This window comes from Pleurodeles waltl, chromosome 9 (genome assembly GCF_031143425.1).
Source record: "Pleurodeles waltl isolate 20211129_DDA chromosome 9, aPleWal1.hap1.20221129, whole genome shotgun sequence".
Taxonomy (NCBI): domain Eukaryota; kingdom Metazoa; phylum Chordata; class Amphibia; order Caudata; family Salamandridae; genus Pleurodeles; species Pleurodeles waltl.
Genome location: NC_090448.1, coordinates 1005017491 through 1005031622, shown reverse-complemented (window position 1 = coordinate 1005031622; position 14132 = coordinate 1005017491). Strand labels below are relative to the sequence as shown.

The following is a 14132-nucleotide window of genomic DNA, read 5'->3' as shown; positions in this document are numbered from 1 at the left end:
CTCCACATATGTACCTTGATGATATACCTTGAAGAGATGTAGATATGGAGTTAAGAGTAATACAACTATATATACTTAGCAGTTTAGTTCTTATGGTTTAGGCAACAATATTTGTGTAGGACAAAATTTCCGTCTTTTATTTTCTCACAAGCAACTCCTTAGTCACTCCTTCCAGCCCGCCATACCCTGTGCTGCCGGATTTGGAGCGGGGTTTTCCCCACTGGCTTCTGCACACGCAGCAACCTCTCAAACTGAGCAGTCATGTCAATTTAAAAAACCCAAAGCAGAAAAGTGAGATGAAACTTGAAAAGTTCTCCCGCTCACAATATGGGGACCTGTGGCCTCCATTCGATCATGAACTGCACATCGACTTTGCAGTTTTATATAGCGACACTGGGCAAATCATCATTAAAATTTGAGTTTTTCCTAAAAGAAATTAACATCCGTTTCTATTGCAAATGAAAGCTAAAAATACTAGCTGCAGAAGCAACTCATACTGAAATATTTGGCTCGTTGTCATTTACGTCACTAGCACCAGCATATGAGGTGTCCGTTTCAGGATGCATATTTATTCAAGGCATAGGTGCTAGAAAAATTATAATTCTACAATAGCTGGAGTCTGTGCCCTAACACTTGGTCGTAGCCCTTGAGCAGCGAGATGGCTTATAACATCTGGAAACCGCAACAACACACTGTCTGACTCCAAACATTTTGTGGACAATGGTAACCTTTAATTCCAAGGTCTTCATTTAAATAATTCCACTAGTATCTGAGGGGATGACAGGGGCAAACAGTGGCTTTCCCTACCTTGTTCACTGTCAGGCCCTCTCTGGGGAAAAACGAATGCCATCTGCAGGGCCGGGAAGTCTGGCAGGGAAGCCCTACTGGTTAGATCAATCTTTGGGCATCTTGTCTGTGGTGGAGGATGAAAAGTGGGGTGGGGAAAAAGAGGGTGGGCAACCCTCGTTCTGAAGAATTATATTCTTCCAGATGTTTATGCATGCAGGTGGGTATTTGTAGAGCGTGTTTCTAGACATTGACAATGGAGTGCTAGTCAAGCCAGAAGCCAAGACAGGTGACCCACACCTAATAAGATTTTCTGCCTGAAATGTTAAGGTTCCTCTGGTCAGTATGAACAAATTCAAAAAACACAACCTGACATCATGCAACCTAGAGGATGCAGTCACAGGACAGAAAGTCTTCCATCACTTTCAAAGGAGTATCTCTTCTGAAGAGTCAAGAAGACCAGTGGCTGCAGAGAAATTTTGATACCCGGTCATCAACAGTGGTGATAGGTGAGAAATTATGTGTCCTACCTTTATCTCCTTCTACCGGTTAAAACTTTTGGGAAAGAGGGACAGCATAGCCGTTTCTAAGAGCTCAAATTTATAATGACGAGCAGAAGGACCCAAAAATGCAACGGATCTGTATGTTTCCATTCTTTTATGTTTCTATAAAGTAAAAGCTGAGCATTTATGAGGCTCACATTCCTCTCTCTTTCCAGGAGAAGCATGAAAGTAGGTAGCAGAAGATCCTGGTAGGAACTGGGCAGGACCCCTATCTCCTTGTGACCTGGGTCCTGGAATAGATCTTTAAAAGGACAAGAGCTTTAGACTTGGCTTACTTTCAATGGGCGTTATATAGAACAATGGTTCCTACAGAAATAATTCAAAAGAAAGTTGTGCCTTTTCAAAATTAGAAGAATGAAACAGCCTACTCTCTCCATAGTAGTTTCCTTTGTGCAAAAAGAGAAAAGGCCAATCTTTAAGGGAAATATGTGAATTGTACTGCATTCAAATGCTTATGCTGAGATGAACATTTTAATAAACAGACTGAATCACCTTTGAGTAGGTGCCCGTAGAAACAGGTGCATAGTGACAAGGTAGTGCTTGTGATATAGTGACACAAACAAAACAAGCATTTTCAACGCAACGGGTCTTGCATTTGCTCGAGTTAGAGCTACTAGCATTGTAAACGCCTAACTGGACTTTTCTTGCCACACAAATTAAAAGAAAAAGAAAATGCAGTGCAATCACACTATGTAAAATGCAGCGCGATCGTGCTGAAATTGAAAACAGAAAAACCGAGCGCGATCGTGCTATCTAAACCCCAGTGCAATCGCACTGCGTGGAAAATAAACAGATAAAGTAGTCCAGAAACCATGCTGTAAACATTGCGCCTTGTATGTTTTCAATAGTTTACCGGTGCTGTGCAGGTGGGCTAAACACCGATAAAGGCATGACATATGCATGCCTTTCACAAATGAAAGCAAGCAGGTTTAAAAAGGCAAGCCCAAGAACCAATGAAAGTGACTGACGTGGCATGGGCGTGGTTGGAAGCCCAAAGAGAAATTACTACAGGGAACGGAGCACTTTTCACTCGCCCCTAAAAATAGCACAATTGGCTCAGACGCCCTTGTGGTCATTGATGGCTGCCTCTGGATTGTATAATGTATTAAGGGGGATTTGTAATATTGAATTCCGCCCTGTAGTCCTTAGGTTCATAGCATAAGCAGTCCAGTCATCTAATAATGTCACCATCTCGACCCCTTATCGGTGAGTGACTTCCCTGGGGTCTTCATCAAGATGAAGGCAAAGATATGCCTCAATCAAAGGGTGAACAATATCACGAAAGGACTAACTTCTCATTTGGTCCACTGGGGTGTTTCCATGCAGCTTAAAAGTATAGCCTAGACCATCAGGTTAGTTTTATACCCATGGTGCTAGACAGAGAAGCCATGAAACTGGGTTTATTGAGACTTAGGCAACCATGTAATGGCTCCCTACTGTGTTCTAGAAAAAAAGGGGAGAGGAAAGCCCCGAGGTGTGAACTCCCCATGAGAATGGGAAGAGCCTGGCCAACCGGGTAGTGACTCCCCAATGTGCTTGTGCTTTTCGTGCGTAGGCAAATACAGGTGATGTGCTCTGACATCCTCACTGTTGTGGATCTCTCAGAAGCTGCATCTAGGGTGCTTCTGGTACCACAGACTATTTTCTTAATATAAGCAGTGCACACACACGATATCATAGAAATTAGTCTCACAGATGTATGCCTATAGGGCGGTAATTCAGAGCACGACAGTAGTCTGAACAGACAGCAGAAACACACCAGTGTCAATGCCCAAGCAATCACAGACGAGCAACAAAGATAAAAGATCTTGCCTTTTAACCACAATTGCGGTATGTGCAGTATGTAATAAATAAAATAATATCCAACTGACCATAGATAAATATATCATTTAGAAACAAAGTAACGTATGAACCTTCTTCTAACATCAGTGGATATTTATTAACCAGCTTTTGCACTCTTTTCAGTATAACCCGTATTCCACATGGTCAACAAATATTCCATAAAAATAAGACTTTCAGCAACAAATCATTTTTTTAAAACAAGACATACATATTTCTGCAATCACTTGTCACAAACTGTGCATTCCAACTCCATGTAGATGACACCCTTCACCTCATTTAGTGCAGCACGAAAATAATTCAATATCGAATCAAGAGGCAGAATTGAGCTAAAACCGCACTTATCTCGGCATTCACACCGCAGTCTTTAGGTTTGCGGAGAATGCGTAAGCCCCTTCTTCTAGGGGACCCTCTCACGTTCTTTAAATTATTCCTTCTGAAAGAGAGGGCAGAAGCCCGATCAATTTCTCTTAAATGCCCATCATTGAATCTAATGATTCATGGAACAATTCAAGTCCATGTTTTGGTGGACATTTGGAAAGCTTCATTGGGAGTGCATTCCACCCATTGCTTGCCATTGGCTTTGTGGTTTGTAACTCACATTTGTTTGCTTTCTATTTGCTGGCTCTATTTGATTTAGGCTGCCCTGCTTGTTTGTCCCTTCTGTACCCAAATCCTATTTACTGTATCCTTCCACCAGTACTGAATTTCTGTAAACAGACCTTTAAATCTTGTTCTTACATTGTCACATTTGCTGCGTATTCAAAAACAGAGGTCAAATATCAGGCTGTCTTCCAAAGAGCTTGGTGTTTACTTTTCTTTCTCTGACTTCAAAGTGAGAAGATTTATGTGACAATCACACTGTCTACTGGGAGGGTGCTTGAGGCAGCCTGTATGGTGTTTTTTCCCTAGCACACAACAACATTTAAATGTCTGTAAATGAACTGTGCAGATATTTTAGAACATACCGAAATCAGAAAAGCACAAATGAAGCACATTTATGGTGAAGTGTGGTGGCAACATATTTTAATACGATCAAAACAATTCAATACACTAGGTGATGACATTTCCACACATTATCGTTTGTGTGCTGTACACTTTTATCAGTAAAACTGTATGTCTGTACAAATGCAATGGACATGTTGGAATCCCTTACACCTGACAATTTAAGATGTGCGGTCTGTAATGGCAGAACACTACCACACCATGCAAACTATACTATACCCCACTACACTCCACACCACTGCAGTCTACTTTGCACCACTTCACTCTTCGTCTCTGTACTCTAAACTACTATATGGCAATGAACTCTACCCCGCACTAGTCTACTATGCACTCTTTGCCCCTGCATTCTAGACCACTCCACTCTATACCACTCTACTCTGCAACACTGCACTCTACGCCAATGAATTCTACTCTGTACCACTCCACTTTATGCCAGTGAACTCTGCGTCAATCCACTCTAAACCATTCTAATCTACCCTGTACTCTACATCACTGTACTCTACCATGCACCACTCCACTCTGAAACAATCGACTACACCACTGCACTAAGTGCCACTGCATTCTGCACCACTGGACTCTACGCCAATGCACACTACACAACTTTACTCAAAACCAATGTGCCCTATGCCACTGCACTCTACGCCAATCTACTCTACACTGCTGCACTCTACAACTCTTTATGCCACTGCACTCAATGCTGAACAGCAGCCACATTAGTGTACAACATGGCTAAAGCATATTGGCAAAGCCAGTAGCTCTTGTGTAGGCAAGATCTATTGTATTTGACAATGCTTGTTTTTAACGCCATCATGTGTTTTAGATGTCCCAGTCCTTATGAATTGACTTTAAATCAAGAGAGCCAGCTGTGAATTAAAACTGAAGATCGACAAATTATGTGCATGTTGATTAGGTATATATTCCTTCTCTTGCTCTTTGTGATCACTCAAACAAAAATGTTTTGTTGATGAGTCTCGTTTTTATGAAATGCTTGTTGGCAAATCTTGTACGTGGGTATATGGTTTTGAATGAGAAAGATTGTGATAACTTGGTAAATAAATGCCAAACTCACATTAGAAAAAGGACCATAGGTCGGCTGTTTTTGTAATAATGGATTGATCTATGGTCCAGGTTCCAATTTATACACTGAACAAATTCAAGAATATTAGTATAAAAACCCCTGATTAACTAAAGACATAAAAATGATGCAGCCTCAAAATCGCATTATTGGTTCCTATTTTACTTGGTCAGTGTATAAACAGTTTGGAAGGGGTGTGGCACAAGAGGGGTGTGGCACAAGGGAGATGTGAATGTGGTTCTAGGCGGGGTGTGCTGTGCTGTGCTTCGCATGGCCTTGGATTTGGAACTGTTAAATCACTACATAGTATAGGCGTTCTAAGATATAGGAAAAGATGCAAATACTTTGGGAACATGTTGGAATCCCTCACACCTGTCAACAATAACAAATCAATGTAATACAATACAAAACTACTAAGCTAAAATAATGCTTAATTTAACTTATGTGAGCAATTCGAAGCTTAATAGGGACTGCCCAGTGCTGGGAGGTTTACTTTCCCCACATTCAACCAAAGACAGGTTGTGATAGTATAGAAGTCCTTCCTCTATATTGGAGCAATTCCTACATTCTGAATAACTCATAAAAATGTGCACATCTGAGTTTGCTAACAATTGTACAGCAGATGATAACAATTTTGGAAAATTCATAACGTTGGTAATTCATAGCACAAATTATGAAAGATCAAACCATCTCCAAGCATACATAAACAACATGATGTGTCACCCAAAAACCGAGAGGGAGGCATGTAGAATGAACATTTCACTCCCGGAGTGAGAGGGCACCTCCTTTGCTCTGACTTGTTCAAACTTGTCCTGAGGTCGTCCACAACTGGAGCCTTCACTTGACAAGCTACCCACTCCTTACATACACCATACCGCAAAAATCCAGTTTTATTAGGGGGTAAAGAGATTGCCAAACTCTAAAACCTAATGTAAAATACCCAACAACATTTAAATAAAACCTTAAGCATTTAAATAAGAAACGTCACCCACTAAAGACAACAAAACTGAAAGGGAAATATTTTAATCACATAAAACATTAATTTGTAACATTAGGAGCACAAGCAATGTCAATAGGTCGCGCTTTAAAGGAATGTTGTATTGTAATGTGAAGCATTGAAGTAATTAGCATATGTAATTGCGTGGAAGCTAAGAACCCTAAAGTAATACTGGTGTAGGCTAGAAGGTCAGGTGACAGGCGCACTGTCAAGTCACATCTAAAAATTAATGTGCGTTAATGATTGACTTCCTCCCATCTGTGCTGCTGGCAGGGAAAGACAAACGCCATAAATTATCTAGTTATCTAAAACACTTTAATATCATTACAATGTCCGGTATTCATGACAAGCCAGCTGGGTAAATACGCAAAATGATCTTGCTGTTGGAGGGCAACACTTTTTTGTGGAAGCACACAACTTCTCCACAATCAAAACATGCCCTGCTGGCTCCCAATGTGGGCAGAGCCAAAGCCCCTCTCTAGTGGTACTCACATAATGGTCTGGTGCCAGCTGTGCTGTCAAGCCAGTCCATAAAAAACAGTGAACAATTTTGAACACATCAATCAATAAGGGAGGATGATCTAACAACCTAGTTATTTTGCAATCACTGTATTGCCACAAAATTGCTGAAAATCACCTTCCCCAGCTTGCCATGACCTCAGCCTTTCAACAAAAACCTTCTTAAAGACAGGTCTTGTTTTCTATTCAACATAGCTAAAAATGTTAGTTCCAATATGTATTACACATAGAGAAGACCAATTCAAACAAAATAAAAAGCCAACTTACAGTCATAGCACGATATCACCTGAAAAACCTGCACTGGCTCCTTGTCAACAAGAGAATCACCTTCAAACTCCTCAACCATGCTCACAAAGCACTGCACAACAACGGAACTGAATACCTCAACAGACAACTCTCCTTCTACACCCCGACCCGGCATCTCTGCTCCGCCGCCCTCGCCAACGTCCCACGCTTCCGCAGAACTACAACTGGCGGTAGATTATTCTCGCACCTCGCCGCCAAAATGTGGAACACTCTTCCCTCCCACCTGCGCCAGACCAAAGACCTCCTTACCTTCAGGAAACTTCTCAGGACCTGGCTGTTCGAGCAGTAGCAGCACCTCCTCTCCTCCTCAGCGACTTGAGACCCTCACGGGTGAGTAGTGCACTTTACAAATTCCTGATTGATTATTACTTTAAATGACCACAGATTAAATGTTTTTGTGCCTGTCTGTATAGCACTAGCATACCACTGCTTAGGCAGCAGTAGGCTGTATGTATTTCTTCTGATAGTTTCTATCCTCCCCACAACCCAATGACGCTTTAGAACACGACTCATTGGCTCCTGAGTGCTAACTACAACGACAGATTTTACCCAAATACAAACTGCACACCGCAATATATCTTGCAAATTTGGTTACCCTTATACACAAGGACTATTTACCCTGGGTTATTTTATGCAAGATACGAGCCAGCTCAAAAATACAACCTTCCACCCTGATAACAAGGGAATAAAACCTTCCTTTGCATTCCTACATCTTTGCAAAGTATTTTCTATGATTTCATGACTGTACAGTAGATTATTTCATTATTGATTTACACACTGCAACACTTTAAAAAATGTTATAGCACAAACATGCCCACAGGCATTGGAGCTCTTTACAACAGAGCAGGACTACGTTATACGTCTTTGCTTTTTTTAGGGACAGTGAAATTAAGCGATTTGACCGAAATCACAGGATGTTGTGCCAAGGCTGAGAACAGAACTGGTTTCAATTCTTTCAAGGTCAGCAGCTCTAGCCACAAGGCCACATGCCCTCCCCAGCACAGCTTTTTTTGCATACATCATCCTTTTTAAAATGTTTTTCAAAACTGAAATGTTATCCAAATTGTCTAGAATCTTTTTTGCTGTTAGTCCCCTGAAAAACAAACCTAAATCAAAGCAAATTATTCTGAAGACAATTATCTGAGTCAGAATCATTGGATGCAAAATATGTTGTTGCACGAGGGAATAACCAACTGGGGGAAGAAAACAGGTAATGGTGAGAAAAATAGTCATTCTTCAGTAAATATCTGGTACTCCCAAGGCAGTATATAGGATGTAATGTCCAGACTGAAGGGGCAACAGAGAGATGAAACTTGAGCTGACATATTGGGTTATGATTTGCGTTGTAGTCCTCCTGGGTTTGTGGAGCTCTTGATGTCGGACCAGGCAGAATATCCCATTGTCTTGCATTGGGTGCCGGTATCATATAAGCATTCTTCTGTAGTTGTTCCAGGTCATTCACTGGGGTGTAGTAAGAGTCTCCCATAAGGACATTGATTGGAAGGTAGAGAGTTGATCCTGGAGCCTGAATAAAGTCTTCATACTTAAGGCTGATCCTTGTTTTCTACTCTTTATACCCTGGTTACTGCCGCTGATGTACTCCAATTTCCATGGTGCTCGTCCAGTCTCTTTACTCAGAAGAACTGAAGAAGGTGGCCATTATTGTTGTTCTTCTAGACTTTTTCCACTTACATTTGAGCAGAGTCTGACACGACAACAATGTGTGTGAAACATTACTGTGTTCTAGATCACATCTAGCGTTTTAGGTCTCAGGTCAAGACCTGCTATGGAAATTCCTTATTCACAGGCCTTGCAAAAAATCAGATTCTCCTAAAAGCTGCTCAACAGCACTTAAAACTGAGCTGAAGAACTTTCCAATACCACCATCTCTTTCTTCTCCAACATGGAACTGGCTCCCAAATGATTAGCCGGCACACTGTCCAACAAAATAAAACCAAAATCTGGGGGGAAGATCTAGTTTGCACAAAACATCGAGTTTTAGAAAGTCAACAACCTCCTTCCAATCCTTCTCCAGGATTTCACTAAAGTCTGGAACTTCCATCCCCAGAACTCTGACAAGTGCTAATTATATCACCTTCAAAAAGGAAGTTAGGAGCCTGCTGGTCAACAGGCCCTTTTCAGAAGCCTCATGAATGCGTTCTGCTGTAATTATCAGTGGTGGTGGTGAAGCAGTCTCCAAAAATATATTATCCTGCCTATTATGTGACCACATGTGAAAACCTCACCTGAAAACTGTGTAAATATGTTCAGTGGTGTAATTTAAAAAAATATAATCTACTTGTCCATAGGACAAAATGTGACAAAAATCGACTAGTCCTGTGTAGACTTACTTCACCTGCTAAACAAAGTATATGTTTTGGCACAGAAACATGCTTACCTATTTATTTGTTTTTGTTAAAACAAACACATGGTTTCCAACAATCTTTAAGTAAAAGATTTTTCATAGTTGTCTGCCCAAAACCTCTACCCAAACGTTCTGAGACACAAAATGGTGCTTAATAACTAATACCTGGCAACGCTGTCCTCAGTTTCCACAAAGCAAGTTGCAGCCCATTTGTTTGGGCTGACTGCTTTAAAATCACAACCATGAACGTCAGTCCACAGTTATGACCAGTCAGGCTCTATTCTAATGTAGGAGGACGGTTTTGGTGCTTTGGTGGAGAGTGGGAGCAAAATGTTCCTTAGGAGGCGCTGGTCCAGTGTAACAGTGCTGGACTCCGTGCACCGTTCTGTATGCAAGTACAGGGGTACATGGCAAAATGAGGCCGTATTTGTTGTGCTACTTATACAGCAGACGTGTACATAAAGGTTTTGTCACTTACCAAGTCATGTCACCTGTGTAGCAATAACACCTAAGCAGAGTCTTGATTGGACATTGCTGTCCACATGCTCTAAACGTCTTGGAGTGTCCTTTATGCAGTCTTTTAAAAGTTATGAATAGCTAAGAATTATATCCTATGACCACCTGATGACCGTAGTCCTGACAGTGTTCTGGAGCAACTGTGCTCAAATCTGGTGTTGTCGCACGTCTCACATGGTGGAAATTTGAAATGGGCTTGGGGAAGATGTTAGTGCATTTTAGGAGTAAATATTTTAGTTTTTTTGTATCCTCTTTTTCTATCCTAGGACTCTGCTGAGTTAGAGCTCAATACTACCAGTACACAACACGGGAGCTATGTCAACAGAGTTGGAACCCGTGAAATATAGGTACAAACATCCATCACTGCAATAGGTGCATTACCTCACTTATCCACGACTGCAATTGGAACCTGTAATCAGTTCTTTACATATTTGTGAGAGAGGGATGAATGCCAACCAGGTTGACGATGAACGAGTCTGCTTGAAGGGGCTGTGCTGAAAGATCTGGGAAGGAGAATAAGTTACTGCTAATCAGAGAACAGAACGACGATGTCTAGAAGTTATAATCCCTGCCCTGCCCTAACAACTTGCAAACTGTGCAAAAGGCTCACACAGCAGACACACATTCTGCAAAGTCTCGCACCTCTGCACAGATCAGAGTCACTTTTAGCAAACACATTCTACAAAGACCTGCGCTCGCTGCAGACACCCCACTGCACAGAACCACACCTGCCTGTGCAAACAGACACACCTGAACATAACCACGGACACTGCACAAACATCTCTGCACCGAACTCCCACCACCTTGCACAGGCACCCTCCCTGTAGAGACTCTGAGAAGCAGCACAGACTCAGGAAGGGGCACCGTGGAGACACACTCACTACTTTCAGAGAGGCATTTTGCAGAAGCACACCTTATAGACATGCACACAGACGCCGTACCCTTTACTATGCAACATTTTTTTTTTTACAGAAAACGCACATCTACAGCAAGCCTCCCTTTCAGCAAATCCACCACCATAATGGTTTATGCTGCCGCTAGAACTGTTGCACAGACCGAAATGAATGCTACAACAGTCTTAGGTGAAACTGGTCTGCTGGGATGAGACTGTTGCTAAAACGTGAGGGATCCCAGTTTCACGGGTTGTAGTTCAGGGGTAGACTGTGAATAATAGATTTATGGCATCAAGTGCTATCGTTCCTCATGCTGCCACCTCTTCTGAGCTGTGGGACAGCCTGCATGTTGCAGTCTCGGGGGAAATGCGATGAAAGGCTGCTAGTTCGGCATGCGCACTCTCACTGTCCATAGATCCACAGCGCCTGCCCGAGCCCCTGCTGTCTTCCCCTATAGGAAGGATTCTTTACATGGGGTGGGCCTAGCAATCTCCTTGCCAATCCTACACTAGACGCCTACTAAGGCTTTTGGTCCAGTTGGAGTCCTTCATATTTTCTTATATGTACAAAAATTTCTATCTGTCTTCCTGATTGGCTGTGAGTACCAACGTGACACAGCTTTGCCCTTTCATACCGAACTGAATGTCTAGCTGTCAGTCGGACAACATAAACAATAAAACTTCTTGTCCTTGTCAGAAAACAGCATGTCTTGGGCGTCAGGCGACACAAATTGCTCACCGAAAATGTTGATTTTGTAAACCATATGTAAAGTGAATGACATCTTCATCCGAAATACGTATTTGGGCAACTGTCCAACCACAGGCTGACTGGTCTACTGATACATGTAGACACTGATCTGACAGTTGTCTATGTACATATCCCCACTGTTTCTGCACACTGCTTTATGTTTGTCTGTATGCAAACTTTGCCATGAATAGCATGTGGACACCTTTTTTCTGTGCCTGGTCTACCATACAAAAACTGCTTAACTAAAACAAAAACTGCTGGGTACATCAGCTCTCTAATTTTTACTGTGAATCCCATTTAGGATTTTTGTTGGCAAAAATCTGCCACACCCAATGTAAGGGGAAATTGTCACAAGGGACATGTCTGACTAACGGAGACAGACATATGTCCGCTACAATCTATCTGCGATGCTGGGCAGCACAACTTGATTCTGGTTTACTGGATGTGTGCTGTGGTGTTAGGAGCTGGTGTGGGTGGCATCAGCTCTGCTTCCAATGTCTCAGATGGCATGGTCAAATGTACCTAGGCTGAGGAGTTGGAATGTTGTCTGGTGTTTTGATGGTAAGCTACACACCCGGGGTTGGGGAGTTAACTTGGTTATCTTCTCAGGGAGATTAATTAGCGTGAAATGTATGATCTGTTAGCTTGAGACAACAGCGTTGATATTAGCATTAGGATCATGGAATTTTCAATTGTCGCTAAACTGGGCTCTAAAAGTTAAGCATCCCAATGCACAGTTAGTTTCTTGAACATGTTCATGATGCCAGCTCTTTTCTCCAGCCCCCAAAGAAGACTCTGGCAGCTACTTCCTGATAGTACTACTGGTTTATTGTTATCAAAGCTTTAACATTCAAGCATCACGAGTATCTAAAATGTATTTGGGATCACCTAAACCAATCAAAACTCGAATCTACACCTAGTAAATCACCTAGTAAATCACCTAGTAAAGCATTTATCTTCCTTAAGTGAGCTGTGGTATTCAGGATCCTCAGACATTCACTCTTACCTTGGATGAACATAACCCCACTCTGATGAAATAAAGCAGGAGGCAACAGTGGACTCTGCACTCAGTGTAAATTATGACTTTACAATGGGAACAAATGAGATTGTGGGAAAACTTAACTAAAAGTTGATGTAAAGGAGCAAACAACCATCACCCAATGCAATGAACAATTTTTTGCACATCAGGAAAAAGCGATCTATATTTAGTTTATAACAACCGGTCCGTCTTGAGCTGCATCAAAACATGGAGCACAAGTTCCCAGATACTAACTCATCTGTGTCAGAGTTGAGGTACACTAGGTAAGTTTAATGAAGCACTGAGAGAATACAATTTAGGTGTGATATCAGGCAGAGGACTGAAGGAAGTGCATGGAAGGGTTTAAGAATTTAGTTGTACTCCAGTGGCACAATACTCTCTTAAATGCAAGTGCAAAATCAATTCTGGGAGCAAGCCTACACCATCTTGCGCCACAATGCCATACGTAACGGTTTAGAAATTCACATGGTTCAAAAGGCCCAATCAATAAATGCTCTTAGCTTTGTAGTTAAATTGCAAATGCAGTTCCATGGAAATCAGGCATTCACATGATGGGTGAACAAAGAAGTGAAGGCTGGTATGTACAGATTCAGCCTACAACAGGCCTAAAGTAATTGGTTGCAACATACTTCTCATCAAGGGGAGTTTTTAAGATAAATGCAATACTTATAGTAGTTGTAAGAATTTCAACCAAGAATTAAACAGAAAATGCAATTTGTCAGATTTGTTAGAAAGCAATCCAAGCTGCAACTTGTGGCAGACATGTTTGAGTGTACCAAAAAACAAAACTTACCTTTACCTCTTCTACTGGGAGTGCCACCTCCAAGCTGTTTCCAGTGCCATAAGGTGCAAACACACCCCGCAGGAGCTTATGTTTCAGGCTGCTTTTTTTTGCCTTTTGGTCTGCACTGCCTTCTCGTGAAGTCCTATCATTTGATGGAATAAACTCTCCAGATGGTGGTAGATTCTCCTCAAAGCTTTTGGACTCCGAGCGGCCACCTTTTGTGTTGAATGGATGCTTTTGTACATTTGGACTCTGCTCTGCAGTCTGAGTTACTGGGCCCAGAATGTTGGCTGAATCAAAGGAGTGTGATTTGAGTATTGTCCCATTTTGCCGTGGTAGGTCTTCTAGATCCGCCTTATAATCCGGCCACATAGTCTGTCTTCTTGTGGATTTATCTCCACCATTGCAGTTGAGGTAGTTTCCATATTGATCTTGCCGTTCTGGTTCGGTGACTTGAAAGTGCAAATCCGAAGGTTTTTCCTCTCCAAGAATCCCCAGGGACTGGGTCCTCCTTCGGGTAAAAGGGCTTCTTCCTCTGAGGGTGTTAGAGCTGGTAACAGACAGCTTCTGGATGTCCTGAAGGATTCCAGATATGTAGCCTTCTAGCCCAATGGTGCTGCCTCGGACCATGGTCTGTCAAACAGAATAAAAGGAGTATAAAGTTAGTATCATCTACAGGCCATACCAGAATTCACGCT

General features: G+C 42.0%; 1 protein-coding gene across 7 annotated transcripts in view; it reads right to left on the bottom strand.

Moving 5' to 3' along the window:
- The window catches only part of PAK6 (p21 (RAC1) activated kinase 6), a 210420-nt gene that overhangs the window by 66002 nt on the left and 130286 nt on the right, over positions 1–14132 (bottom strand). For 6 of the 7 annotated variants that reach the window (XM_069208594.1, XM_069208597.1, XM_069208595.1 and 3 more), the window contains one exon: positions 13444–14067. In XM_069208594.1, the coding sequence (XP_069064695.1) occupies positions 13444–14067 (624 nt within the window). The remainder of the gene's footprint in view (positions 1–13443; positions 14068–14132) is intronic. The other variant, XM_069208599.1, reaches the window with a different exon arrangement.